Here is a 25376-nt window from a genome sequence, read left to right on the forward strand (position 1 = left end):
GAAGCAGCCTGGGCACCCCTACAAGGATCTCTGCCTTCCACAATCCGGCCCAACTGGGTTTGGAAAGATTTAATGACAATGAGCTCTCGATGGACCTACCTTGTGCCCAGTGTTTACCTTTCTTATCTGTAATGCTCAAGTCAGTACTCTAAGGTTGGAATTGTTATCCTCATTTTATTTACAGAGAAACTGGAGTTCAGAGAGATTCTTGCCCAAGGTCTTGCCCTGGGCCAATTCCAGGTCTATCTGACTCCAAAGTCCATGCTCAGTACACTATCTTCTGCTTGGGAGCAAAGAGAGGACTTTGCTCCTAAGACCAGACCCATACCACAAAGAGCCTCAACACTTACTGCTGGGAGAAAACACCACCCTAGGTAAAAAGCCAGGTGCCCTTCCCCTCACCCCAGGGGGTTTAGGATTTGGGAGAAAGAGGCCTGATGAAATATAGGGGGACCAGGTCCATGTGTTAACTGATCTGGGTACAAGAACAGTAGCTCAGGGTCAGCCAGGGAAAGAACAGCCAAGCCCAGGCACAGCTGCCAAGTCATCACCTCTCCTTCCTGTCCCACCATGCCTTGTCCCACCATGAACATACCCCCCTCAGTTTCCCTCTTCTGTCTTCTGCCTAGGCAGAACCAGCTCTGAGTGATAGCCAGGACAGCACATCCTTGGGTCCTCAGGCTTGCCACTACGACCTATTTACCCTGTGCAGAGCATGATCCATCAGGTCTGAGAAATGCCCCACTGCTAGATGTTTGTGTCAAAAATGCCTGCCGGTGGTGCAACAGCTGGGGGTGGGACCAGTGACGTGGACTCGAGTGCCACAAAATGTACCGAACACATTCTTGAGTCAACATAGTGATGGTGTGCCAACCCCAGATAAAGATTTTCATTATTTATTTGTTTGGGTTTTGTTTATATGTACTCCTCTTCATCACCAAAGATTTGAGGCTACTGAAAATGAAAATTGAAATGGTGATAAAAGAGAGGGGGTTGCAGAGAGGACCACAGGATGGGGAAATAGAAATAATCACAGAAAATCATGACCTGATGAAGAGCACAATAGAAATAATCACAGAAAATCATGACCTGATGAAGAGCACAATCGAAGCACTAGGAGATGACAAGGTTGCCAGAGTTGATCTTCACCATTGGTTTCGGGTTTCCTGAAAACCCGTGAAGAGAGGGATTCAGTCAATTACATATTTTCTTTCTTTCTTTCTTTCTTTTTTATTTTTTATTTTTTATTTTTTCTTGAAATGGAGTCTCGTTCCATCGCCAAGGCTGGAGTGCAGTGGTGCAATCTTGGCTCACTTCAACCTTCACCTCCTGAGGTTCAAGCCATTCTCCTGATTCAGCTTCCTGAGTAGCTGGGACTACAGGCGTGAACCACCACGCCTGGCTAATTTTTGTATTTTTAGTAGAGACTGTCACACGTGAGACAGGGTTTTACCATGTTTGCCAGGCTCTCGAACTACTGACCTCAAGTGACCCACCCACCGCAGCCTCCCAAAGCCCTGGAATTATAGGCATGAGCCACCGTGTCCAGCTTGTTTTTAGTTTTTTATTATAAACAATACCATGATGAACATCCACATAGCTAAAGCATGCATTCCATGATTATTTTCTTAAGATAATTTTTTTCTTATTATTTATGTATTTATTTATTTATTTTTGAGACGGAGTCTCACTCTGTCACCCAGGCAAGAATGCAGTGGCACAATCTTGGCTCACTGCAACCTCCACCTCCCAGGTTCAAGCAATTTTCCTACCTCAGCCCCTTAAGTAGCTGGGATACAGGCACAAGCCACCAAGCCCGGCTAATTTTTGTATTTTTAGTAGACACGGAGTTTCACCATGTTGGCCAGGCTGGTCACCAACTCCTGACCTCAGGCCATCGCCTGCCTGGGTCTCCCAAAGTGCTGGGATTACAGGTGTGAGCCACCTCTCCCGGCCTTAAGATACATTTTTAGAGGGAAGAACATTTTCTGGCCAAGTACATTCCTATTCACAAACCTTTTGCCATAACACTGAAGACTTCCCGGGGAGGTTGGACTCCAAAGGAATGAATGTACTGTAAAGCTTTCAGCAATCTTCTGTCGATGCTACTTGTATAGACTTCCAGACAAACATTGAAGATTGAATGCATGCATCTATTTCACTTTTTTTTTCCTGAAATCCTCCTGACATTATAATGAATAAATTTTTGGGAAAAGATGTAGCCAGGCACTGTGACTCACACCTGTAATCCCAGCACTTTGGGAGGCCAAGGTGGGCAGATCGCTTGAGTCCAGGAGTTTGAGACTAGCCTGGGTAAGTCTCTACTGAAAAAATACAAAAAATCAGCCAGATATGGCAGACCTGTAGTTCCAGCTGCTCAGAGGGCTGAGGTGTGAGGATCACTTGAGCCTGGGAGGTAGAGGCTGCAATGAGCCCTGATTATGCCACTGAACTCCAGCCTGGGCGACAGAGTGAGACCCTGTCTCAAAAAAAAAAAAAAAAAAAGGTGAAAATGTAGATCCATAGAGATGGGACTGGGGAGAGGAAGAAAAGACCACAGCACAATTTTGGATGTTAGAAAGCAAATGGATCAGTTGTAACTGATTTAGCAGGCCTTGGGAATGCTGGACATGAACTGGCAGTGAGAAGAGATGAGTTCCAGCCTGATTTACCCTGCTGGGATTCTCAAAAGGCGGAGAGATGAGAGTAGGGTTGCTGCTAGCCCACACCGCCCCTGTGTGTGCAATAGAAACAGCCTCCCCTTTCTCAAGACACTCTACAGCCATCTGCCAGAAATTTGACATAGTAAATATACAGATCTGTCATGTTTACCCTGTGAGAGAGGTGGCCTCAGAATGATGCAGTGCACAGCTCACACAGCCATATATGACTGTCCTGAACTGGGGCGCCAGTTTCTACTGAAAGTAGAGGTGATGGAGGAGGCTGTCGTAAAACATGCAAGATTGGTTGAAACCATTTAAGGAGCAGTTAGAGATTTAGCTTCCCTGTCTCACCTTAGTGGAAGATTGGAAGTTTATTCTCTTGAACGTCAGGCAGAGTTGAGGGCAGGGGACCTGTACTAGCAACAGGGTTAAATCAAAGTATGCCCTCTGACATGTTGAATCCCCCTCCTGCTTCTTCTACTTGGCCCCAGGGACACTGCTATCCAGGCCTTTACCCTCCAGGCAGAAGAATGAAAGACATTTTTTAGGGGAATATGACCAGCTCAAGAGGTAAGACCCCAAAATTTTCACATTGGGGGTTCCCCAGCTAAACATCTCAGTGGATCACCCTACAGTGACAGTCATAGTCAATAAGTACTACCCATGTATTGGAGCTTCAAATCACCTTTAAAATCTCCCACTCTTTTTTTTTTTTTTTGAGAGGGAGTCTCACTCTGTCACCCAGGCGGGAGTTCAGTGGTGCCATCTCAGCTCACTGCAAGCTCCGCCTCCCGGGTTCACACCATTCTCCTGCCTCAGCCTCCCGAGTAGCTGGGACTATAGGCGCCCGCCACCACGCCCGGCTAATTTTTTGAATATTTAGTAGAGAAGGGGTTTCACCATGTTAGCCAGGATGGTCTGGATCTCCTGACCTCGTGATCCACCCGCCTCAGCCTCCCAAAGTGCTGGGATTACAGGTGTGAGCCACCGCGCCCAGCTTAAATCTCCCACTCTTAAATTTAAGCAACCAAAGATTACCAGTCATTTGAGGAGAGATTCTAACATGAAAGATAGAGACCCAAAACAAACAAATATTAAAAAAGGAAGTTAGAGAAAACGGAGAATATACAGAAAGAAGAACATTGAAAAATGCCATTAATAACATCAGAGAATGAAAAGATTAAATTGATCAAGCAAGAACAGGATAGTACAAAAAGACATTCACAGAATAACAATAATAAAAACTCTTAGAAATAAAAAAAAGGTAGATAGCAGAAATAAAAACTACATAGAGAGTAAAGAAATAGTTCAGAAAGGGAGAGCATGTAGAGATTGAAGAACAAAGATAAGAAAATGAGAGGATCCAGGCCCGGCCCAGTGACTCACGCCTGTAATCCCAGCACTTTGGGAGGCCGAGGCGGGTGGATCACCTGAGGTCAGAAGTTCAAGACTAGCCTGGTCCACATGGTGAAACCCCCTCTCTACTAAATATACAAAAATTAGCCAGACATGGTGGCAGTCGCCTGTAATCCCAGCTACTCAGGAGGCTGGGGCAGGAGAATTGCTTGAACCCCGGAGACGGAGGTTGCAGTGAGCTGAGATCACGCCATTGCGTTCCAGCCTGGGCAACAAGAGCAAAAACTTCATCTCAAAAAAAAAAAAGAAAATGAGAGGCTCCATCCAGGAAGGTCCTTTGATTGGAAGAGATAAAGTGGTACAATCACCTTGAAAAACAATTCAGCATTATCTGGCAAAGATATATACACACACCATACAACTCAGCAAGACAAAAAGATCTGCTAAATTCATTCAGTCAACAAATATTTATTGAGCACCTACTAAGTTCTAGTCATCATGCTAGGCACTGACTATTCAAGAATAAGCATAGACAAGACTTCTGCCCTCTCAGAAACCAACCAAGATTCTTCAACCCAAGGCAGCTGTGAAGTATAACACATCTCTGGCTCAATTTTCTCCATACGGTTTGGGATTTCATGAATGAGTCTGTGGGAAGATTTCCTGTACATAGAATGCATGTATAAAGGAATAATTATTCTATGGTTTGAAAGAGAAGTAGAAGTAAGATTAAAGTATAGAAGCTATGTTAAGAAAATTCCAGTTTAATGATTTTTGAAAAGAGCAGTAAAAATAAGACTAAAATGTGGAAGCTGTATTGAGAAAGATCCAATTTAATTCTAATAATCTTTAACAGAGTTGCCCAAAGATGGAATGAATTGTTTTGAGAGATGATACAGTTAGCTGTCAGTGGAAGTGTTCAATACAGTTGAGTGACGACCATGTGCAGGCGCTGTGCTAGGCTCTCTGTATTTTCAGTAAGCTATTGTTGTACAACAGAGCACCCTAAACAGTGTCTTAGAACAACAGTAAACATTTATGATCTCTCACAATGTCTGTGGGTCAGCAGCTTGGCTGTGTGTTTCTGGTTCAGGGTCTGTCATGAGGTTGTATCTGAAGGCTTGGCTGAGGCTGGAGGATCTGTTTCCAAGGTGGGTCACTTTACATGGCTGGCAAGTTGGTGCTAGCTGTTAGGAAGGGGCTTCAGTTCCTCCCTGTGTTGACCTCTCCACAGGGCTGCTTGCGTGTCCTCACAACATGGCAGCTATCTTCCCTCAGAATGAGTGATCCAAGAGAAATCAAGGTAGGTGCCACAATGTCCTTTGTGATCTAGACTTGGAAGTGAAATACCATGACAATAGCCTATTCATCACACATCAGCCACCATCGTGAGGGCTAGCTACCACACCCTGCAAATACAATGATGAACAAACAAATGGCCTGCCTGAGCTCGAGAGCTGTTAGCCAAGAGTTATGATCATTTGTTAAATGATATCAAAGGAATTAGGGCTGAGAGACAAGGTTGTTCCCTCCAACCCTAATGTCCTGTGATCTTATGATTCCAGGTCCTAGGTCTTTTGTCCCCATGTCACTAATCCATTATCTCAGAACCAGCAGCTCACCAAACCCTCACTCCTCAGACATGGGCCATTCGGGGGTTTCTACTATGTCCCTGCATTGTCAGCTGCTTGTCATCACACAGCAAGATAGCCATGACTCCACCCTGCACTCTTTCAGATGGGAGACAAGGGAGTGCCCAGATAACTGTAAGCTTGTTGTTTCTGTCCCCAGGACATGCCATGGCCTCCTCCTGGGAGCACAGGGTGTGCTATGATAACAGCAGGAGGACACGGCGTCCCCATGCAGGAGCTGCTTTTGATCCTGCCAGGACAATCCCTCAAGAACAGCAAGGCCCTGTATGTACAGGAAGAGAGTGGCCCTCAGATTGCTTCCCTTTGCCCTAATCAGGGCCACGTAGTATACCAGAGACCTCAGGGGTAGTGACCCTGGATGTTCTCAGGGGACTTCTGACCTTTGAACTTGGGGATGGGCATAGGAGTGTGGCTGGCATCTCAGTCTGGCCCACACCAGTGCTGGTCAGCATGCCTTTGGGGCACTAATCCAGACCCACAGGGGAGTCCTCTACTTCCAAGTCACCTGAGGAGCCAGTGGTGACCAGGGAGATCATGGCCTGACACTGTGCTGACTCTGGGGGACTGTTGGGTAAGCTGATGCTGGCCGGGCTGGAGTTTAAACACACCTCCCTCCCTGGTGCCCACAGGGACCTCCCAGCCCACGCTGTCCTATGGGTGTCAATGATTCAGTCTTTCCTGGTGGCATAGACTGTAGCCTGGAGAAGCTCTGGGGAATATTTCTTTTCTTACTTATTTCTGGTTTTAAAAATACTACTCTCAGGATGACTATTGTTAAAAACAAAATAAAACAAAACCAAAAAATAACAGAAAATAACAGGCGTTGGAGAGACTATGAAGAAATTGGAACCCTGGGTGTCACCAGTGGGAATGTGAAACGGTGTCGCTACTATAAAAAACAGTTTGGTCGTTCCTCCAAAATTTAAATATAGAATTCCCGTGTGACCCAGCGATTCCACTTCTGGATATATGCTCAGAAGAATTGAGAGCAAGGACTGGAACAGATATGTGTACACCCACATTCATAGCAGCAGTTTACACAATTGTTTAATGGATAGAGTTTTCTGTTTGGGTTGATGAAAAAATTTTCAGAAATAGTAGTGGTGGTGGTTGCACAACATTGTAAAGGTAATTAATGCCACTGAATTGAACACCTATAAATAGTTTAGATGGTAAATTTTATGTTATAAAAGTAATACTAAAATGGTGGGGTTTTTTTTTTTTCTTTTTCTTTTTCTTTTTCTTTCTTTTTTTTTTTTTTTGAGACAGGGTATCTTTCTGTTGCCCAGGCTTGAGTGCTGTGGCATGATCTCAACTCACCCTAGCCTCAACCTCCTGGGCTCAAGCAATCCTCCCACCTCAGCCTCTCGAGTAGCTTGGGCCACAGGTTTGTACCACCACACTTGGCTAATTTTTGTATTTTTTGTAGAGACAGGGTTTTGCCATGTTGCCCAGGCTGGTCTCGAACTCCTAGGCTCAAGCAATCCACCTGTCTCAGCCTCCCAAAGTGCTGGGATTACAGGTGTGAACCACCACACGCAGCCTAAAATGAATCTTTTTTTCTTTTTCTTTTCTTCTCTTTTTTCTTTTTCTTTTTCTTTTCTTTTCTTTTTTTTTTTTTTTTTTTTTTTTTTTTTTTTTTTTTTTTTGAGACAGAGTCTTACTCTGTCACCCAGGCTGGAATGCAGTGGCATGATCTCGGCTCACTGAAATATCCACCTCCCGAGTTCAAGCGATTCTCCTGCCTCAGCCTCCCGAGCAGCTGAGATTACAGGCACACACCACCAAGCCCAGCCAACTTTTGTATTTTTAATAGAGGAGGGGGTTTCACCATGTTGGCCAGGCTGGTCTTGAACTCCTGACCTCAAGTGATCCACCCACCTCGGCCTCCCAAAGTGCTGGTTAAAAAAAAATCCCATTCCACCGCTTGCTAGGTAATGTACCTCACCATTCTGAAGTGCCTCTTCCTCATCTATTGTGTCTTTGATGCCATGGTTGATCATGAGAATTACATGAGTCAATATGGTAATATGAGGCGGTTTTTAAAAGCATCTCACACTACCAGCATTGCAGTCAGCTTCATTGCCATCCTTGTGTTGAAAAGCTCCACAACCGTTGCCACTAGGCATTTCTTATTGGCCATGATTTGCAGGGGGCTTTCACCTCCTCATATATTCCCTATTTTCCCTTCTGTGACCTCCCCTCCTTTCCTACTTTTCATTACCACCTCAAATGCCAGTGCAGGGAATGCACGGAACAATTGACTCCATCTCTCTGTCTTTTTTTTTTTTTTTTTTTGAGACGGAGTCTCGCTCTGTCGCCCAGGCTGGAGTGCAGTGGCCGGATCTCAGCTCACTGCAAGCTCCGCCTCCCGGGTTTACACCATTCTCCTGCCTCAGCCTCCCGAGTAGCTGGGATTACAGGCGCCCGCCACCTCGCCCAGCTATTTTTTTGTATTTTTTAGTAGAGACGGGGTTTCACCATGTTAGCCAGGATGGTCTCGATCTCCTGACCTTGCGATCCGCCTGTCTCGGCCTCATCTCTCTGTCTTGTGGTCTCTTTCCAGCCAGTTCCTCTGGGTGTCCTCGTCAACAGCTGGCGTGCGCCGTCAGTGACATTTCCTCTCTCGGAGGTATTCTGGGTCTAACTGTTGAACTAACAGGATTTTCACTTCCTTACCCATTCACATACAAATTTGCACATGTGTTCCTTGACGGGGTTGTAAGTACATAATAGTTGAAACCTTGTTTTTTTTTTTTTTTTTTCATAAAATATCTTGGACATCTTCCCATAAATAAACAGATTCCCCAAACCAAACCAGAGTGTTTTGCTTGAACTCAGGCCCTCATGGGAGATCTGAGACCAGCTGTTAGAGAATCTCTGAGGCGGGTAGGTAGAGCCTGTTGCCCAGGTCCGCAGTCGGCTCAGCCACTGGAGAGGAGAGGGGACTGACTGGCCACAGGGGACTAAGTCCACTTGCTAACTCAGAACAGGAGGAAGCCTGCTTTCCTAGGAAGATGGGACCAACCCTAATGAGGACTAATAAGGGTACCTCAGACAAACCAACTGACCAACTGGAACAGGGCAGAGATGAGGGTGTGTCTTCCAAGGCCCAAAGCAAGAGAAACATCCCCAAGAGGGAAGGGGTGTGTGGATCAAAGTGGTTTTTAAATTTTGTTTGTTTGTTTTTGAGACTGAGTCTTGCTCTTTCACCCGGGCTAGAGTGCAATGGTGCAATCTCGGCTGAATGCAACCTCCACCTCCTGGGTTCAAGCGATTTTCCTGCCTCAGCCTCCTGAATAACTGGGATTACAGGTGTGATCCATCGTGCCTGGCCTCAATCAAGGTTCTTAATTGCTAGCCACAGGAATCTCCTCTGGAAGATATAATCAGAAGATGAAATGTGTCAACATTTCCAGGAATTTCGAGAAAAGGTCTAGGAAAGCTGGAGTACTTGGTTTGGAAAATAAACAAGAAAAAGGGGAGCTGAGGGAGAAACATGGCCACGCTCATGCCACAGAACTAGAGTGATGGGGACGGCTGTGCTGTCACCACTGAGCCAGGATGGGGACAGCCCAGTTTGCCCAGCAGCCACTGCCACGCCTGGTCCCTGGCCTGAGGCTCTAGCCTGGCTGCAAGCTGCCTGTTGCTGCCACACTGTTCCTGCCCACCCCAGAAAAGATTCTCCACTGCCCCTGTTTCTTTGCACCAGTCTGGGGCAATTACATCTGATTTGCTGATCGTAGGTCCTGTGTCCCATGCTGGAGGTAAAGGAGGCTGGAAGGCAGGCAACTGGAGTTGTTCGTGTCTGTAATGGAGGTAGCCTCTGACTCCCACCAAAACTCATCAGCGAGACACTTCCCAAACAAAACAGGAGGGCTTCAGAGGCTGGGAGGGTGTCTTAGATCTTTTGGGCTACTATAACGAGACACCAAAAACTGGGTGGATTATAAACAACAGACATTTATTCCTCATAGTCCTGGAGGCTGGGAAGTCTAAGAGCAAGGCACCGACATACCCTGTGTCTGGTGAGGGCCCACTTCCTGGTTCATAAATGGCACCTTCTAGCTGTGTCCTCTCATGTGGAAGGGGCAAGGGATCTCTGCTGGCCTCTTCTGTAAGGACGCTAATCTCATTCCTGAGGTCTCTCCCCCTCATGACCTGATCACCTCCCACATGTCTTCTCTCCTAATGCCGTCACCTTACAGGTTAGGATTGCAACATAGGAATTTAGGGGGACACAAACATTCAGTTCTTTGCAGCAGCCAAAAGAAAAGTTACTACCAAGAGACATCTGCCAGGTCAGTGACCCAGGGGACTGATGAGACATCTTGGTACAGGAAAGAGAAGGCATTCCTTATCCAGGAGGACGAGGACTGTGGCAGGACCCTCAGAGACCTGCAGGATGGCCCTGGGGGTGGTGGGAGAGGTGCACAGGTCTCATCCAGGGTTCATAAATATATATATATACACACACACACACTTTTTTTTTTTTTTTTTGAGACAGAGTTTTGCTCTTTTTGCCCAGGCTGGAGTGGTGCAATGGTGCGATCTCAGCTCACTGCCACCTCTGCCTCCCAAGTTCAAGCAATTCTCCTGCCTCAGCCTCCCAAGTAGCTGGAATTACAGGAGCCCGCCATCACACCTGGCTAATTGTTTTGTATTTTTAGTAGAGACTGGGATTCACCATGTTGGCCAGGATGGCCTCAATCTCTTGACCTCGTGATCCGCCCGCCTCAGCCTCCCAAAGTGCTGGGATTACAGGCATGAGCCACCGCGCACGGCCAAGGGTTCATATTAAGAACCAAGTTCTGGGAGACACTGAGGCCCCCAGGGGTTCTGGAGTCAGCCCTAAACCAGGCAGCCCTCAGGTGATGTCTGAGAGCATCTCAGAAGCTTCCAGACCCTCTTGAAACCCAGCTCACCCTGCATCTCACTTCCTTTTGGTGCCTCGTTGCTCTGTTTGGCCTCATTGGCCCTTTCCTAAAGGCATCCAGTAAACCTCCAGGCGCCTGGTGGGTTTGTCAAGGTGTTTCCCCATAGGTTCCTGTGCTTCTAGTGGGGGTAGGTATCAAAGTGGCAGCAGCAGCCTTACCGGCCTGGTATGCAGGAGCCAGAGCAGCTGGGGCAGGGGAGACCCAGGGGTCTGCCCTTGGCCAGCTCTGGCGGCCTCATCAATAGAGTGTGGCCTGGAGGTGAGCGGGAGGAGGAAGTCGCGTTTACTGCAGCACCAGCTATTGCACATTTACTCCGTGCCTGAGGTTAAGTGCTTGACTCCGTTGCTCCATCAAACCTTCAGCACAACTCCTCTGTGAACCGGGGATTGTCATTACCCACGTCTTCCAAAGAAGCTCAGTTATCTGCCCCACATCGCCCAGCAGTCAGTCAAAAAGCCAGGATTCAAACCCAGGCTTGTTTGATTCCCAAGCATCCATCCCTCCCACCAGGCCAGCACCAGAGGCCAGAGGGGTATAGGCCTGGGCCAGACCATGCAGGGGGCCACCACCCTGAGGGCACCTTGAGAGGGAAGGAGGAGGCCCCAGGACACCCTCCCAGGGCCCGTCCCCCTCCTCCTTAGCATGTTCCAGGCCTCTTCCAGGAAAACCCTGAAGGGCCTGCATCCCCCTGTGGAGAGGAAAGAGAGGTGGCTAGACTCGCAGGGCTGGGGTCCAGAGGTAACAGCCAGGATGTGGAGTCCTTTGAGACAAAGGCTCGAACTGGCTCTTCCCTTGGGGAGGTTTTTGAGTCTCTAAGGGTGGGGTGAGAGACCGCGCCAAGGCTGCAGCTGCCCACAGCTGCCCACAGCTGGCTGTGCTGATGAGACTGCTCAGGCCCCCTGACTCTCTGCCCCTAACCCCAGTGGCTACAAACTCGGTCCCAAACTGGCAGGCCACCTGGCAGGAGGCCCCTGGACAGAGCAGAGCAGGGCCCTGCAGGCTCCAGCACCTACTCCTCCTCTCCTCCCTGGACTCGTCTCGGTCCCCAAGCCTCATTCCTCAATTCTGGATGGAGACCACAGGTTTAGCAGTCAAGACATTTCTGAAATAAACCTTACTGCTTTTATAATGGAACTGGGGTGGGGTGGGTTCAATGAAACCACATAAATAAGGTAAAGGCACTGAAGATCTCATGCAAGGAGGAACCATCTCTCTCGGTGTACCGTGAGCTCTCCAAGGCCAGGAACCCTGTCCTGCTTGCCTCCAGGTGTCCCCCTCAGTGTGAGGCAGAGTTGGGCACACGGCTCCAAAAACGCTGTTTGCTGGTTGTCGGGTGCCTAGAACAATGACTGGCGCATCGGAGGCATTCAATGTATATTTGTTGGCTAAATGAATATAAGTGGGTTGCATATTTTGACTTGGGATAATTTGTGATATCTTTTTCTGCCTCCCCTTAGAAGACTCCCCGTACACTCGCCTCCAGCACACCCTGCCCTTACCTCTCCTGCAGTCTCATCTCCCCAATCCTGGGTGTCTCCTGCCAGGCTGCTGCTAAGCTCTGCCCAGTCATGGTTACCTCCCCACCTTCCCAGCTGCAAGGAGGAGTCATCTGGCAACCAGTTGAGGCTAGATTCTCAGCAGCTTTATTGAATATCGAGAGGTGGTGTCACCTCCCACTGGACATGTGTCCTCAAGTTCATACCAGAACTGCTTTGGGACAGACAGACAGACAGGTGGCAGGGCAGGGCAGGTGTCTGCGAGGGTGGGGTCAGTGCACCAGGGGCAGCTCAGCTCTCCAAAGGGGCCAGCATCTGCACCTGCTCCTGCTGCTGCTCCTGCTGCTGCTCCTGCTGCTGCTGCTCCCGCTGCTGCTCCTGCTGCTGCTGCTGCTCCTGCTGCTGCTCCTGCTGCTGCTCCTGCTGCTGCTCCTGCTCCTGCTCCCGCTGCTGCTCCTGCTGCTGCTCCCGCTGCTGCTCGGGCTCCGGGAGGGAGAGGGTGTTGTCCTGGCTCTCTTTCTCCTTGAAGGTGCTGAAGAAGGAGTTGACCTTGTCCCTCAGGTCCTTCTCCAGGAAGCTCAAGTGGCCTTCCACGTCCCCCGCATGGGGGCCCAGCTTCTGCCTGAGCTGTTCCATCTGCTGCACCAGAGCTTTGTTGAAGTTCTCCCCGTAGGGCTCCACCCGGAGCCGGAACTCCTCCACATGCCGGTCCAAGTGCCCGCCCAGCTCTGCCAGCGACTTCTGCAGCCCCTCGGTGTTGCCCCTCAGGTTGCCACGCATGTCCTCGGCCAAGGGCGCCAGCCTCTGCCGCAGCTCCTCCGCACTGGCCGAGATCCTGGCCTTGAGCTCCTCGGCGTTCTTCTTCATCTGGAAGGCCAGGCCCTCGAGCTGGTGGTTGAGCTTCTCCTGTGCGTCCTGAGCATAGGGAGCCAGGCTGCGGCGCAGCTCCTCCACGGTCTGGTCGATCTTGACTTTGAACTCGTCGGCGTAGGGCGTGAGGCGCTCCTTGAGCTCCTCCACGTTCTGGTCGATCTTGGCCTTGAGCTGGTCTGCGTGGGGCCTCAGCGAGGTCTGCAGGCTGTCGGCGTTCTCCCGCAGCACTCTCTCCATGCGCTGTGCGTAGGGGGTCAGCTGGCGCCGCAGCTGCTCAGTCTGCGTGTTGACCTGGGTGCGCAGCTGGTCCGTGTAGGGCTCCAGGCGCTGCTGCAGCTCTCGCACATTTTCCCCGATCTTCTGGCTCACCTCATTGGCATGGGGCAGCAGCCGGGCCCTCACCTCCTCCAGCTCCTTCCGAATCTCCTCCTTCAGTTTCTCCGAGTCCTTGGCCAGGCGTTCATGCAGCTCGGTGGCAAAGGGCACCAGCTTCTTCTGCAGGTCACCTGCGTAAGTGTTCACTTCTCCAAGTTTGTCCTGGAAGAGGGCACTGTGGGGAAGGGCACAAGGAGGCCACGTTACACTTGGCACTCACGTGGCAAGACTTTGCTTGTATACCACTCACCTTATGCACACTTGCTAGGACAGGTGAGTGCTCAGGGATACCAAATTCACCCTCCCTATGGCGGTTCAGATTGGAGAGGATGGCTGTCACAGACTAAGTTATGACACTGAATTTCTATCTCGGTATCTCCCACAGACTTTGTCTCAGAATCTACCCATCATGTCACCTCCAGCAGTTTGCTTTCCCCTCCTTGTCTGCAGAGGGTGGGACTTTGGGTTCCTTCCCTGAGGGGGTGTGCTGCAACATAGGATCACGTTATGTAACAGAATGTTGTCTTCCTGACCTCTGCCGGGGTCTTCCAGCGACACAAGGTGCTGCTTTCCTTGCCTGTGCCCAGGGGCCTCCCAAATATTCCCAGCTCCCTCCCCTTGATTCCAGTGGGGCCTGTCTTTCTGAAACGTATTAGAAATCAGCTCACATGACATTTTCCTCCCTCCCTTTCTTCCGTGAGCCCAAATGATAGGATGTGGCCATTCGTCAAACTCTAGAACATCAAAGCAAAAGGACATCGCAGGGATGATTCGATCCAACCTTCCAGTTTACATATGTGGATCCTAGGTTCAGAGGCCCAGCCAGTTAGTGGCAGGGCAGTGGGTATCCTAAGCTCAGGGCTCCTGACTCTAAGCTCAACCCTTGCCAATACATTGCATGGTCTTTAAGAACTCCTTGTCACCACCGCACACTGTACTCCCTCTTACTTGAGTTGCTGGGTGAGTTCAGATTTCTGGAGATGTTCCACGGCCTCCTTGGCATTGCTGCTCAGCTGGCTGAAGTAGTCCCACATCACCGTGGCCACCTGGTCAGCACTGACCTCAGCCCGGGCTCCTGGGTGGTAACAGAGAATTCATGAGACCCTGTCTCTTTGTGGCCCCTCTGCTCCAGCTCTGAGCTGCAGACTGGATGATGGCGGGGGTGCCCAATCTGCAATTTTCCCTGTCTGGGCTTAGCTTTTTGGAAGCCACAGGGTTATGTGAAACTGGTATAGCACCAATGCCAGTGGGCCCACCACTGGGACTGGGCCAGCTCTCCCGTGAGCCACTTGGCAGCCAGGCAGACCTCATGTCCAGCTGGGGGCTGATGGGCACTCAGAAGTGTCCTTTTGCTTTGGCCCAACTTCCATCCTGCACCACTCAGAGCAGCCGCCTAAAAGCCCCATCCGAAGATAGCTTGTACTCACCGGTGACAGCCACCAGGGCCAGGGTCAGGACCACGGCCTTCAGGAACATCCTGAGCTCCTTGCTGGGCTGGAGGAGTTTCCTGCCACCCTGGATCCTCCCTACAATCAGGGGAGCTGATGAAGAGATCCTCAGGAGAGCTCACCTGCTCTGCTGTGGGAACTGACTGAAGCTCAGAGCCAGCCAGACATTTAAACTCTCTCCCTACCACTGCCCTCCCGGCTGCCCTCCCCACCTCCTTCCCCAGTGTGACTCCACGCTGGAAGGTGACACATTCCGAAGAGGCCTCTTGGACTTTTGTGACCCTGAGACTACGTGGAAGCTGACAGCAGACCGGGGCTTAGGCGATAGTTAGAAGTAGTGGCTGTTCTGTGCATAGGCACCCCCACTACCAACCTCAGCGTGGAAAGGAGGAGGGGAGCGGAAAACGGTGAGAGAAACACCTTGAGGAGCCCCTGAGCCCGGGACTGATGCCTCGAGGCTCTGCTGGCGGCTCTGGGTTTGTGCCAGGCTCATGGGGGGCAAAGTCCACATCTCCTCTGTCTGCCCCAGTGAAGAGAGTTCCCCCCAATCTCCACATCTGCCACTAATGCTGACTCCATCTCAGAGCACCAGACACTAGAGTGGGACCATCCAGGGCAGCAGATAGCATAGGGAGCTAAAATCTAGGTCTCTTGTCAAGGTACACCCAAGAGGAGGGGGCGCTGGAGAGCCTTTGGGCAGATGGGTGCAGGGGACAGGGCCTTATCCTGAAAGGGTTAATTGTAGTGTGCTTCATGTCCCACTCCCAAGCTGTGCCTCCTTGGTCTAGTTATTCAAAGCCCTCAGCCTCAGTCTCTCCTCTGAGCAATGTGATGGTTCAGTACATTAAAGAAGACATTGCTTGCAAAGTGGGTAGTAGGGTCCTCCCTCAGTCTCCATGGGAAATTGATTCCAGGACAAAAAATCCATGGATGCTCAAGTCCTTGATATAAAATGGCATAGTATTTGCATATAACCTAAGCACAACCTCCCATGTACTTTAAATCTCTAGACTACTTATAATAGCTAATACAACAGAAATGCTGTGTGAATGGTGGTTATACTGTATTGTTTAGGAGACAATCACCAAAAAAGTCTGTATATGTTCAGTATAGGTGCAATTTTCTTTTTCTTTTTTTTTTTTTTTTTGAGACGGAGTCTCACTCTGTCACCCAGGCTGGAGTGCAGTGGTGCGATCTTGGCTCACTGCAATCTCTGCCTCCCAGGTTCAAGCAATTCTCCTGCCTCAGCCTCCTAAGTAGCTGGGACTACAGGCACCTGCCACCAGGCCCAGCTGATTTTTGTATTTTTTAGTAGAGACGGGGCTTCACCATGTTACTCAGGCTGGTCTCCAACTCCTGGCCTCAAGCAGTCCTCCCATCTTGGCCTCCCAAAGTGCTGGGCTTACAGGCATGAGCCACTGCACCCTGCCCAGATGCAACTTTTTTTTAAAACATTGTTTTTAATGGAGATGGGCTTTTGCTATGTTGCTTGGGCTGGTCTCCAACTCCTGGCCTCAAGTGATCCTCCCATCTCGGCCTCTCAAAGTGCTGGGCTTACAGGTGTGAGCCACTGTGCCTGGCCCACAAATGCAATTTTTAAAAAAATATTTTCAATCCAAGTCTGGTTGAATCCATGGACACAGAAACCAAGGATACAGAGGGCTGCCTATAGAGTTCCTGGCACAGAGTAAGTTCTGAAAAATAGTTACTGTTATTATGATAATCATACTGTGTTCCTGATTTGGAGTAAAGCAGGGAGTGTAGCAGAGTGCTCCCTCTTCTAGTGAGAGTGGCAGAGTGAGACTCAGCCCTCTGAGGGGCACCAGGTGGGACAGAGGCAGGGTGATAGGTGGGACCAACCTTAGCTCCTGCCCTCCGCAGCTTCCGGTCACACTCCCTGGGCAGGAGCAGCTGGCTTGAGCAGAATCTCGGGACCTGAGGCTCTCAGGGGACCTCCCATTGGGGGATGGAGGGCAACGGTGGTGGTGCACAGGAAGTCTTCTACTTAGATGTCTAGCGGATCTCTAAATGAGGCTGCATGCATAATCACATACAGACATCCACTGAGAATGTGACACACCACGTCAGTGTGGGTCCCTCTGCCAGACCACACCACTCCCAGTGACTGTGAGGTGATGTCCAGCACATTGCACTATTGGCTCCTATCGGTGAGTGCAGTGCCTGACAACAGTGAGCTACATTTATTTGTAAAAATGAATGCCATCAGAGTAGACCACAATTGTGCTAACTCAAATTTGCTTTGTGTGCATTTCTTTCAGTTTCCTGAAGTGGCTTGATGTCTCACAGGGTTGAAGGCAGCCAAATGACCTTCTGACTCTGGCACCTCTTCTGCTGGGTACCCGCTGCCCTGCAGTGGTCCCCATGCTACCATGCTGCCTCCTTTTTGATGTAGCCTGTGCCATCTCTCAGTGACTGTTGGGGTCAGATGCTGGAGTCCACTCCCTGGCTTTGCATCCAGCCTCCAACACGTACTGCCTGTGTGTCCTTGGGCAAGTCTCATAACCTCTCTGGGCCTCGGTTGCCTTGGTGAGACATAACCACTGTACCTGCCTCCCAGGCTGTGAGGATTCACTGAGATAATTATATAATGCTTGCAACAATGTCTGGCACATAGTAAAAATGATCACTGAATGTTAGCCACATCTTACCCCTGCAAGGCTTACCTCCCTGGAACCCATTGGTCCCAACCCTGCTCCTGAATCAGGCACAGTCCAGCTTGCCACGGGAGCAAAGATCAGTACTCAGTGCTCCTGTCCCTTCCTCAGGCCAGAGTTGAGGAGGAGACTGAGTCACAAAAGACACCTCAGCTGCAGTTTGACCTCCGGGACTCACAGTCTGAGCAGCAGGTGCCACCAGCATGTGAGAGGTCCAGAGCTCTTCTGTCTCGTCCACCCGCCTGGGTGCACCCATGCTGGGAGCGCCTGCACCATTTGAGCATCTCCGATAGCATCCGCCAGAGTGTGTGCGGATTCACAGAAGTATGCAAATCACTAAGAATCCAGGGACTGGCACAGCCCATACGTGCACCCACACTCACGAGGGGGCCTGCTGCCTCTCAGCGTGGCAGGGATGTGACCTGTTAATGAATGTATTTACTTCCCAGAGTCTGTGGGCATGTTTTGCATCGATCTGTAGATGGATTTGTTTTGGGGAGCAGGGAGAGAATGAGGGCCCCCTGTGCCCAGTCTTACAGGGTGCGAGTAGCTGATGGGAAGAGCAGATTGCCTTTCAGCCGGGCCTGGTCCTGTGAGTCAGGGGCCTCCACCTTAGTGGGCGTGAAAGGCCTGTGTGATCTCAAGGGAGACATGGCCTCTCCGAGCCTCTCCTTATCTGTACAACTGACAGACGTAATGATTGGTGAGGCAATGAGGCTGATTGCTCAGCATTAGCTATGGCCACCCCTCCTGGCCAGTCACACAGGGATCAAACCAGGGGTCAGTCCAGAGGTCAGAGTCAGGAGCAGACAACTCAGATCCAGCCAGGGACAGACTCAGCCAGGGACAGGCAGGTCACACAGACATGTGCCTCACGTATGCTTCAAGGGGCCCTCCCCCGGGCAGAACTAAAGGACAGCTCCTGTTGCCATAGGAGGGATCTGGGTGAGATACTAGGAGGAACTGCCAGCATGATGATGTGTGATGAACAAGGGCCTCTGGCCAACAGGTCTGAATCAGGGTTGCCCAGCCCAGACTGGCAGGAAGGGCACGGATCACGGGGGCTTGAGTACTAAACCTCACCTGGACACAGGGTGAAACAGCCCAACCCCAGAGGACCATTTGTGGCCCCAGATGGTCAAATCCCCTTTTCCTCCCATCTACCACTGGCTTCTCCCCGAACCAGTCTTAATTCCAGGAGTGCCATGATGAGAGAGAGGGGCAGCTTAGGCTGACCACCAAAAGAGCCCCCACCGAGGTGCAGGCTGGACTGCTGGTGAGGGGCCACAGGTGTTCACAGGTACCAAGCCCTTGGAAAGAGACAAGGCACCAGGCTTCCTGGAGGTGTGCTGCATCTAGCTCAGCACGCTGCCAGGTCTCTCTGCCCACATGTCCTGACCTCCCTGGGTCCATTGCCATGCAAGAGAGAGAGGCCAGGCTCCTCCATACCCTCTGCACAGGTGGAAGGGCTTGGAGGATCTGGGGCCACGGGACCCTGCCAGCCCATTTTAGCCTGCCCGGGCCCATGGACCTTGTTGCCCGCCCCTGCCTGGATCTGGGTCCCCACTGTGCCTTTGCCTCTGGGGCTACGGAGCAGGCCACAGCAGAACAGGAAAGGGCGTCCCCAATACCAAATCCTCCAGTGACCACCTCCTCGCCTTCTACCCCATCACCAAAGCCTGCAGCCTTCAGTGACCACCTCCTCGCCTTCTACCCCATCATCAAAGTCTTCAGGAGACTTGAGACGGATTTGTTCAGGGCATGTGACTGATGCGTCTATAGGGGTCTCAGTGCTCTAGGCCGTCTGGTATTTGCCTGGTGTGTGTGAAGACCTGGATTAAGGCTCCCAGCCTTACTACTAATGGGCTGTGCACTTGGAGCCCTTAGAGCCTTAGATTTACAACCTATAAAATGGAGTTAATGTCTACTTCACAGGATTCTATTTGCATTTTAACAGAAAACAAAGTCTTAAGTCAAAGGAATGAATCTCTCTCTCTTTTTTTAGACCAAGTCTAGCTCTGTCATTGGAGTGCAATGGCGCGATCTTGGCTCACTGCAACCTCCACCTCCGGGGTTCAAGCAATTCTCGTGCCTCAGCCTCCTGAGTAGCTGGGACTACAGGTGTCACCATGCCCAGCTAATTTTTTGTATTTTTAGTAGAGACTGGGTTTGGCCATGTTGCCCAGGCTGGTCTGAAACTCCTCGCCTCAAGTATCCGCCCATCTCAGCCTCCCAAATTGCTGGGATTACAGGCATGAGCCACTGTGTGCAGCCAGGAGTGAATCCCTACCAGAGTAATTCCAGGTCTCACCCACCGATAAAGAATTCTGAGGGCAGAGCCGGGCCACTTTCTCAGGCCTCTGATTTCATACTGTGGTGTTAGTTACTTCTGAGAGGACGACTTGCTGCCAGAGCTCTATTTTTTATGTTAGAGGCTCCTGCCGCCTGCAGACTGCTGTCTGGGAAGGGCACAACATTGGGAGGGAGAGGGAGGTGTGAGTCCCTCCGTGGTCCCGCTGCTTTGTACTTCTCTGTCTCATTTCCTTTTCAGCGCCACTCTGGGAAATCAGTATTTTAGCCCCATTTTATCCTCAGAAAATTGAGGTTCTGAGATGTTATCTTTGTGGCCTGGGTCATATTAAGTGCCAAAGGCATCATTTAAGCCTAAGATGTCCTGGCTTCAAGGTCTCAGCATGTGGAAGACAGGCCCCCTCATCCTGCCATCCCTGCTGCGGCTTCACTGTGGGCCCAGGGGACATCTCAGCCCCGAGAAGGGTCACCCGCCCCTCCTGGACCACTGACGCCCGACAGAACTCCTCTGTGCCCTCTCCTCACCAGACCTTGTTCCTCCCAGTTGCTCCCACAGCCAGGGGGCAGTGAGGGCTGCTCTTCCCCCAACCCCACTGAGGAACCCAGGAAGGTGAACGAGAGAATCAATCCTGGTGGAGGCTGGGGAGGGCCCGAGCCATGAGACCAGCTCCTCCCCCAGGGGATGTTATCAGTGGGTCCAGAGGGCAAAATAGGGAACCTGGTGGAGGGAGGGACAAAGGCCTTGGGCTCTGAGTGACCTTGGCCCTTCCCCACCGACCCCTGCCCTGCACTCAGGAGGAGGCAGTGGTGGGGCACACAGGGGTGGGGGCGAGTGGGGGCTGCTGGGTGAGCAGTGCTCACCTGCCCGGATTGAAACCACAGATGGATGTGCTGGGAGGAGCTGTGAGGGCTCAGCCCTGTCTCCAGGCCTGCCGGAGCCACTGCTGCCTGGTCTTCCGTGCCTTTACTCCAGGCACCCCCCAGCCCAACCCACCCACTTGTTCTTAAATCTGAAGAAGTTCCTCACCCCTCTACTCCAGGCTGTGTTCAGGGCTTGGGGCTGGCGGAGGCAGGGGCCTAAAATTCCAGTGTGAAGGGCCGAGATGGGCCCGAGGCCCCTGGCCTATGTCCAAGCCGTTCCCCCTCTCACCAGTCTCTCCCTGGGGAGCCAGTCAGCTAGGAAGGAATGGGGGTACCCCAGGCCCACCCCTAGTTCCTGAGCTCATCTGGGCTGCAGGGCTGGCGGGACAGCAGCATGGACACAGTCTCCTGGGGATTTCCCAACTCTCCCGCCAGCTTGCTGCCTCTGGCCGCCCTGCCTCAGGCCCTGGTCTCTGATCAGCAGGTGACCTTTGCCCAGTGCCCTGGGTCCTCAGTGCCTGCTGCCCTGGAGACAATATAAAACAGGTCAGAACCCTCCTGCCTGCCTGCTCTGTTCATCCCTAGAGGCAGCTGCTCCAGGTAATGCCCTCTGGGGAGGGGAAAGAGGAGGGGAGGAGGATGAAGAGGAGCAAGAGGAGCTCCCTGCCCAGCCCAGCCAGCAAGCCTGGAGAAACACTTGCTAAAGCTAAGGAAGCCTCGGAGCTGGACGGGTGCCCCCCACCCCTCATCATAACCTGAAGAAAATGGAGGCCCGGGAGGGGTGTCACTTGCCCAAAGCTACACAGGGGGTGGGGCTGGAAATGGTTCCAAGTGCAGGCTTCCCCGTCATTCTGCAGGCTTAGGGCTGGAGGAAGCCTTAGACAGCCCAGTCCTACCCAGACAGGGAAACTGAGGCCTGGAGAGGGCCAGAAAGCCCCCAAAGTCACACAGCATGTTGGCTGCACTGGACAGAGACCAGTCCAGACCGCAGGTGCCTTGATGTCCAGTCTGGTGGGTTTTCTGCTCCATCCCACCTACCTCCCTTTGGGCCCCTCACTAGTCCCCCTTCTGAGAGCCCGTATTAGCAGGAAGCAGGCCCCTACTCCCTCTGGCAGACCCAGCTCAGGTCCCACCTTAGGGGCCATGCCACCTGTCCAGGGAGGGGTCCAGAGGCATGGGGGCCTGGGGTGCCCCTCACAGGACAATTCCTTGCAGGAACAGAGGCGCCATGCAGCCCCGGGTACTCCTCGTTGCTGCCCTGCTGTCACTCCTGGCCTCTGCCAGTAAGCACTTGGTGGGACTGGGCTGGGGGCAGGATGGAGGTGGCTTGGGGATCCCAGTCCTAATGGGTGGTCCAGCAGGAGCTCAGGGCTCGCCTAGAGGCCGATCCACCACACTCAGCCCTGCTGTTTCCTCAGAAGCTTCAGAGGCCGAGGACACCTCCCTTCTTGGCTTCATGCAGGGCTACATGCAGCATGCCACCAAGACCGCCAAGGATGCACTGACCAGCGTCCAGGAGTCCCAGGTGGCCCAGCAGGCCAGGTACACCCGCTGGCCTCCCTCCCCATCCCTCATGCCAGCTCCCTCCATTCCCACCCGCCCTGCCCTGGTGAGATCCCAGCAATGGAATGGAGGTGCCAGCCTCCCCTGGTCCTGTGCCTCTTTGGCCTCCTCTTTCCTCACAGGGCCTTTGTCAGGCTGCTGTGGGAGAGACGACAGAGTTGAGACTGCGTTCCTCCCGGGTGCCTCCTTTCTCCCCAGAGCAGTTCTAGGGTGGGCCATTTTAGCCCTCATTTCCATTTTCCTTTCCTTTTCTTTCTTTTTCTTTTCTTTTCTTTTCTTTCTTTCTTTTTTTTTTTTGAGATGGAGTCTCCCTCTGTCACCCAGGCTAGAGTGCAGTGGTGCGATCTCAGCGATCTCGGCTCACTGCAACCTCTGCCTCCCAGGTTCACCCCATTCTCCTGCCTCAGCCTCCCAAGTAGCTGGGATTACAGGCGTGCCACCACATCCAGCTACTTTTTGTATTTTTCTCAGAGACGGGGTTTCCCCATGTTGGACAGGCTGGTCTTGAACTCCTGACCTCAGGTGATCTGCCTACCTCGGCCTCCCCAATTGCTGGGATTACAGGCATGAGCCACTGCGCCTGACCCCATTTTCCTTTTCTGAAGGTCTGGCTAGAGCAGTGGTCCTCAACCTTTTTGGCACCAGGGACCAGTTTTGTGGTAGACAGTTTTTCCATGGGTCAGCGGGGATGGCTTGGGGATGAAACTGCTCCACCTCAGATCACCAGGCATTGGATTCTCATAAGAAGCCCTCCACCCCGACCCCTGGCATGCGCAGTTCACAACAGGTTTCACACTCCTGTGAGAATCTAATGCTGCCTAACCTGACAGAAGGCGGGGCTCGGGCGGTATTCCTCTGTCACCCATCACTCACTTTGTGCTGTGCAGCCTGGCTCCTAACTGGCCATGGACCAGTACCCATCTGTGACTTGGGGGCTGGGGACCCCTGGGCTAGGGGTTTGCCTTGGGAGGCCCCACCTGGCCCAATTCTAGCCTGGGTATGAGAGTGCTTCTGCTTTGTTCCAAGACCTGGGGCCAGGGTGAGCAGAAGTGTGTCCTTCCTCTCCCATCCTGCCCCTGCCCATCGGTCCTCTCCTCTCCCTACTCCCTTCCCCACCTCACCCTGACTGGCATTGGCTGGCATAGCAGAGGTTGTTTATAAGCATTCTTAATCCTCAGAACCGGCTTTGGGGTAGGTGTTATTTTCCCACTTTGCAGATGAGAAAATTGAGGCTCAGAGCGATTAGGTGACCTGCCCCAGATCACACAACTAATCAATCCTCCAATGACTTTCCAAATGAGAGGTTGCCTCCCTCTGTCCTACCCTGCTCAGAACCAGGATGTACAACTCCAGGGGATACTGTCTGCACAGAAAACAATGACAGCCTTGACCTTTCACATCTCCCCACCCTGTCACTCTGTGCCTCAAGCCCAGGGGCAAAAACATCTGAGGTGACCTGGAGACGGCAGGGTTCGACTTGTGCTGGGGTTCCTGTAAGGGCATCTCTTCTCCCAGGGTGGCAGCTGTGGGCAGTCCTGCCTGAGGTCTCAGGGCTGTTGTCCAGTGAAGTTGAGAGGGTGGCAGGGAGAGCCAGTGGGGACATGGGTGTGGGTCCCATAGTTGCCTCCAAAGGAGTTCTCATGCCCTGCTCTGTTGCTTCCCCTTACTGATTTAGAGGCTGGGTGACCGATGGCTTCAGTTCCCTGAAAGACTACTGGAGCACCGTTAAGGACAAGTTATCTGGGTTCTGGGATTTGAACCCTGAGGCCAAACCCACTCTGGCTGAGGCTGCCTGAGACCTCAATACCCCAAGTCCACCTGCCTGTCCATCCTGCCAGCTCCTTGGGTCCTGCAGCCTCCAGGGCTGCCCCTGTAGGTTGCTTAAAAGGGACAGTATTCTCAGTGCCCTCCTACCGCACCTCATGCCTGGCCCCCCTCCAGGCAGGGTGTCCTCCCAATAAAGCTGGACAAGAAGCTGCTATGAGTGGGCCGTCACAAGTGTGCCATCTGTGTCTGGGTATGGGAAAGGGCCGAGGCTGTTCTGTGGGTAGGCACTGGACGGACTACAGGTCAGGCAGGCCTGGGGTCCAGCGCTCTATCCACCTTCTGGTAGCTGGGCAGTCTCTGGGCCTCAGTTTCTCCATCTCTAAGGTAGGAATCACCTTCCGTACCCTGCCTTCCTTGACAGGTTTGTGCGGAAGGTCAAACCAGACAATAAGCTTGCTGATACTTTGATAAACTGTTAGGTGCTGCACAACATGACCTGAGTGTGTGCCGTATGCCAGCCACTATGCCTGGTACTTAAGTCATCATCAGAGTTGAGACTGTGTGTGTTCACTTAAAACCGTGGAGCTGACCTCCCCTATCCAGGCCACCTGGCCCTCTTAGGCACAGGGGAGGGGAGGAGGCCGGATGCGCTAGAGGTTAGAGTAAGATGCAACGAGGCGCTAGTCTTAGCTCCACCCCTTGGTATCAGCCTCAGTTTCTTACATGTAAAGTGGATACAACCATATCCCCTCCACTGTAGGCCTGCCATGAGATTGAAATGAGAGAGCGTTCGAACCGTTTGGCACAGCACCTGCGTGTAAAGATGCCTGATCAATGTTGTCATCATTACAGTTGAGCTGACTGGGCCCTTGGGACCTGGACTGGAGTGGCGGGGGGCGGTGTCCTGGGATCCAAAAAGGAGCACAAGATCTCCCCCAACAGAGGCTGCTTCCTTTGTGTCCCCACCACCCAAAAGATGTTAGGTCAGAGAGCCCCAGAGCTGCAGATGGCTTGAGTAGGGCTCCACTCTTCAGATGAAAAAACTGTGGCCCAGAGAGGCAAAGGCACTTGGCCAGCATCACAGAGCCAGCACGTGGCAGGGCCAGACCTTGAGCCCAGGTCAGCTGCGAGTATTCTGCTCAGTTGGTGCAGAAAACAGTTTTGTCGCTCCTGTGTCAGGTGTTAGGGACTCCTTTACAGATCTCAGTGGCATCGGTGTATCCAGCCCCACCTGGAGACTGCTTTCTTCTGGAAATTCCCCAGGGCTTCTCTCTGGGCCGAGATCTCAGCACCCGTATCTGGAAAATGTTCCCACCCAGACCTGGCTGGATGACTGCTGTTGTAGCTCTGGAAGGTTAGGAACTAAAACGCCCACTCCTTTACCCAGGGGGTAGTTAAGA

The 25376-nt window shown here is 51.9% G+C and overlaps 2 protein-coding genes across 4 annotated transcripts; one reads left to right on the forward strand and one right to left on the reverse strand.

Annotated features, from left to right (window-relative positions):
• Positions 1-12235: 12235 nt before the first annotated feature.
• Positions 12236-16790, reverse strand: LOC105476444 (apolipoprotein A4). 2 transcript variants are annotated; one of them, XM_071075626.1, is made up of 4 exons: positions 16661-16790; positions 14780-14878; positions 14301-14427; positions 12236-13527 (listed from the first exon to the last, which is right to left on the reverse strand). In XM_071075626.1, exons 2-4 carry the CDS (start codon positions 14826-14828, stop codon positions 12396-12398), a joined length of 1308 nt encoding a protein of 435 aa, XP_070931727.1. In that variant the 5' UTR covers positions 14829-14878; positions 16661-16790; the 3' UTR covers positions 12236-12395. The 2 variants fall into 2 exon arrangements, with proteins under 2 accessions (XP_070931727.1, XP_011730719.2); XM_011732417.2 differs by lacking the exon at positions 16661-16790 and having other exon boundaries at positions 14780-14977.
• A 4377-nt stretch (positions 16791-21167) lies between these two features.
• LOC105476443 (apolipoprotein C3) lies at positions 21168-24193 on the forward strand. Of its 2 annotated transcripts, none has more exons than XM_011732415.3 (4): positions 21168-21246; positions 21862-21929; positions 22065-22188; positions 23885-24193. In XM_011732415.3, exons 2-4 carry the CDS (start codon positions 21875-21877, stop codon positions 24003-24005), a joined length of 300 nt encoding a protein of 99 aa, XP_011730717.1. In that variant the 5' UTR covers positions 21168-21246; positions 21862-21874; the 3' UTR covers positions 24006-24193. The 2 variants fall into 2 exon arrangements, with proteins under 2 accessions (XP_011730717.1, XP_011730718.1); XM_011732416.3 differs by having other exon boundaries at positions 22068-22188.
• Positions 24194-25376: the final 1183 nt, after the last annotated feature.

The sequence above is a fragment of the Macaca nemestrina genome, chromosome 12, assembly GCF_043159975.1.
Source record: "Macaca nemestrina isolate mMacNem1 chromosome 12, mMacNem.hap1, whole genome shotgun sequence".
Taxonomy (NCBI): Eukaryota; Metazoa; Chordata; class Mammalia; order Primates; family Cercopithecidae; genus Macaca; species Macaca nemestrina.

What these genes read in the sequence shown, in the direction of transcription:
- LOC105476443 (XM_011732415.3), top strand. Translation starts at nt 21,875, where the DNA reads ATGCAGCCCCGGGTACTCCTCGTTGCTGCCCTGCTGTCACTCCTGGCC. An exon ending in GTCACTCCTGGCCTCTGCCA is followed by an intron (nt 21,930 to 22,064) that starts GTAAGCACTTGG and finishes CTGTTTCCTCAG; the next exon opens with AAGCTTCAGAGGCCGAGGAC. An exon ending in CAGGTGGCCCAGCAGGCCAG is followed by an intron (nt 22,189 to 23,884) that starts GTACACCCGCTG and finishes TTACTGATTTAG; the next exon opens with AGGCTGGGTGACCGATGGCT.
- LOC105476444 (XM_071075626.1), bottom strand. Translation starts at nt 14,828, where the DNA reads ATGTTCCTGAAGGCCGTGGTCCTGACCCTGGCCCTGGTGGCTGTCACC. An exon ending in GGCCCTGGTGGCTGTCACCG is followed by an intron (nt 14,428 to 14,779) that starts GTGAGTACAAGC and finishes GTTACCACCCAG; the next exon opens with GAGCCCGGGCTGAGGTCAGT. An exon ending in GAACTCACCCAGCAACTCAA is followed by an intron (nt 13,528 to 14,300) that starts GTAAGAGGGAGT and finishes CCTTCCCCACAG; the next exon opens with TGCCCTCTTCCAGGACAAAC.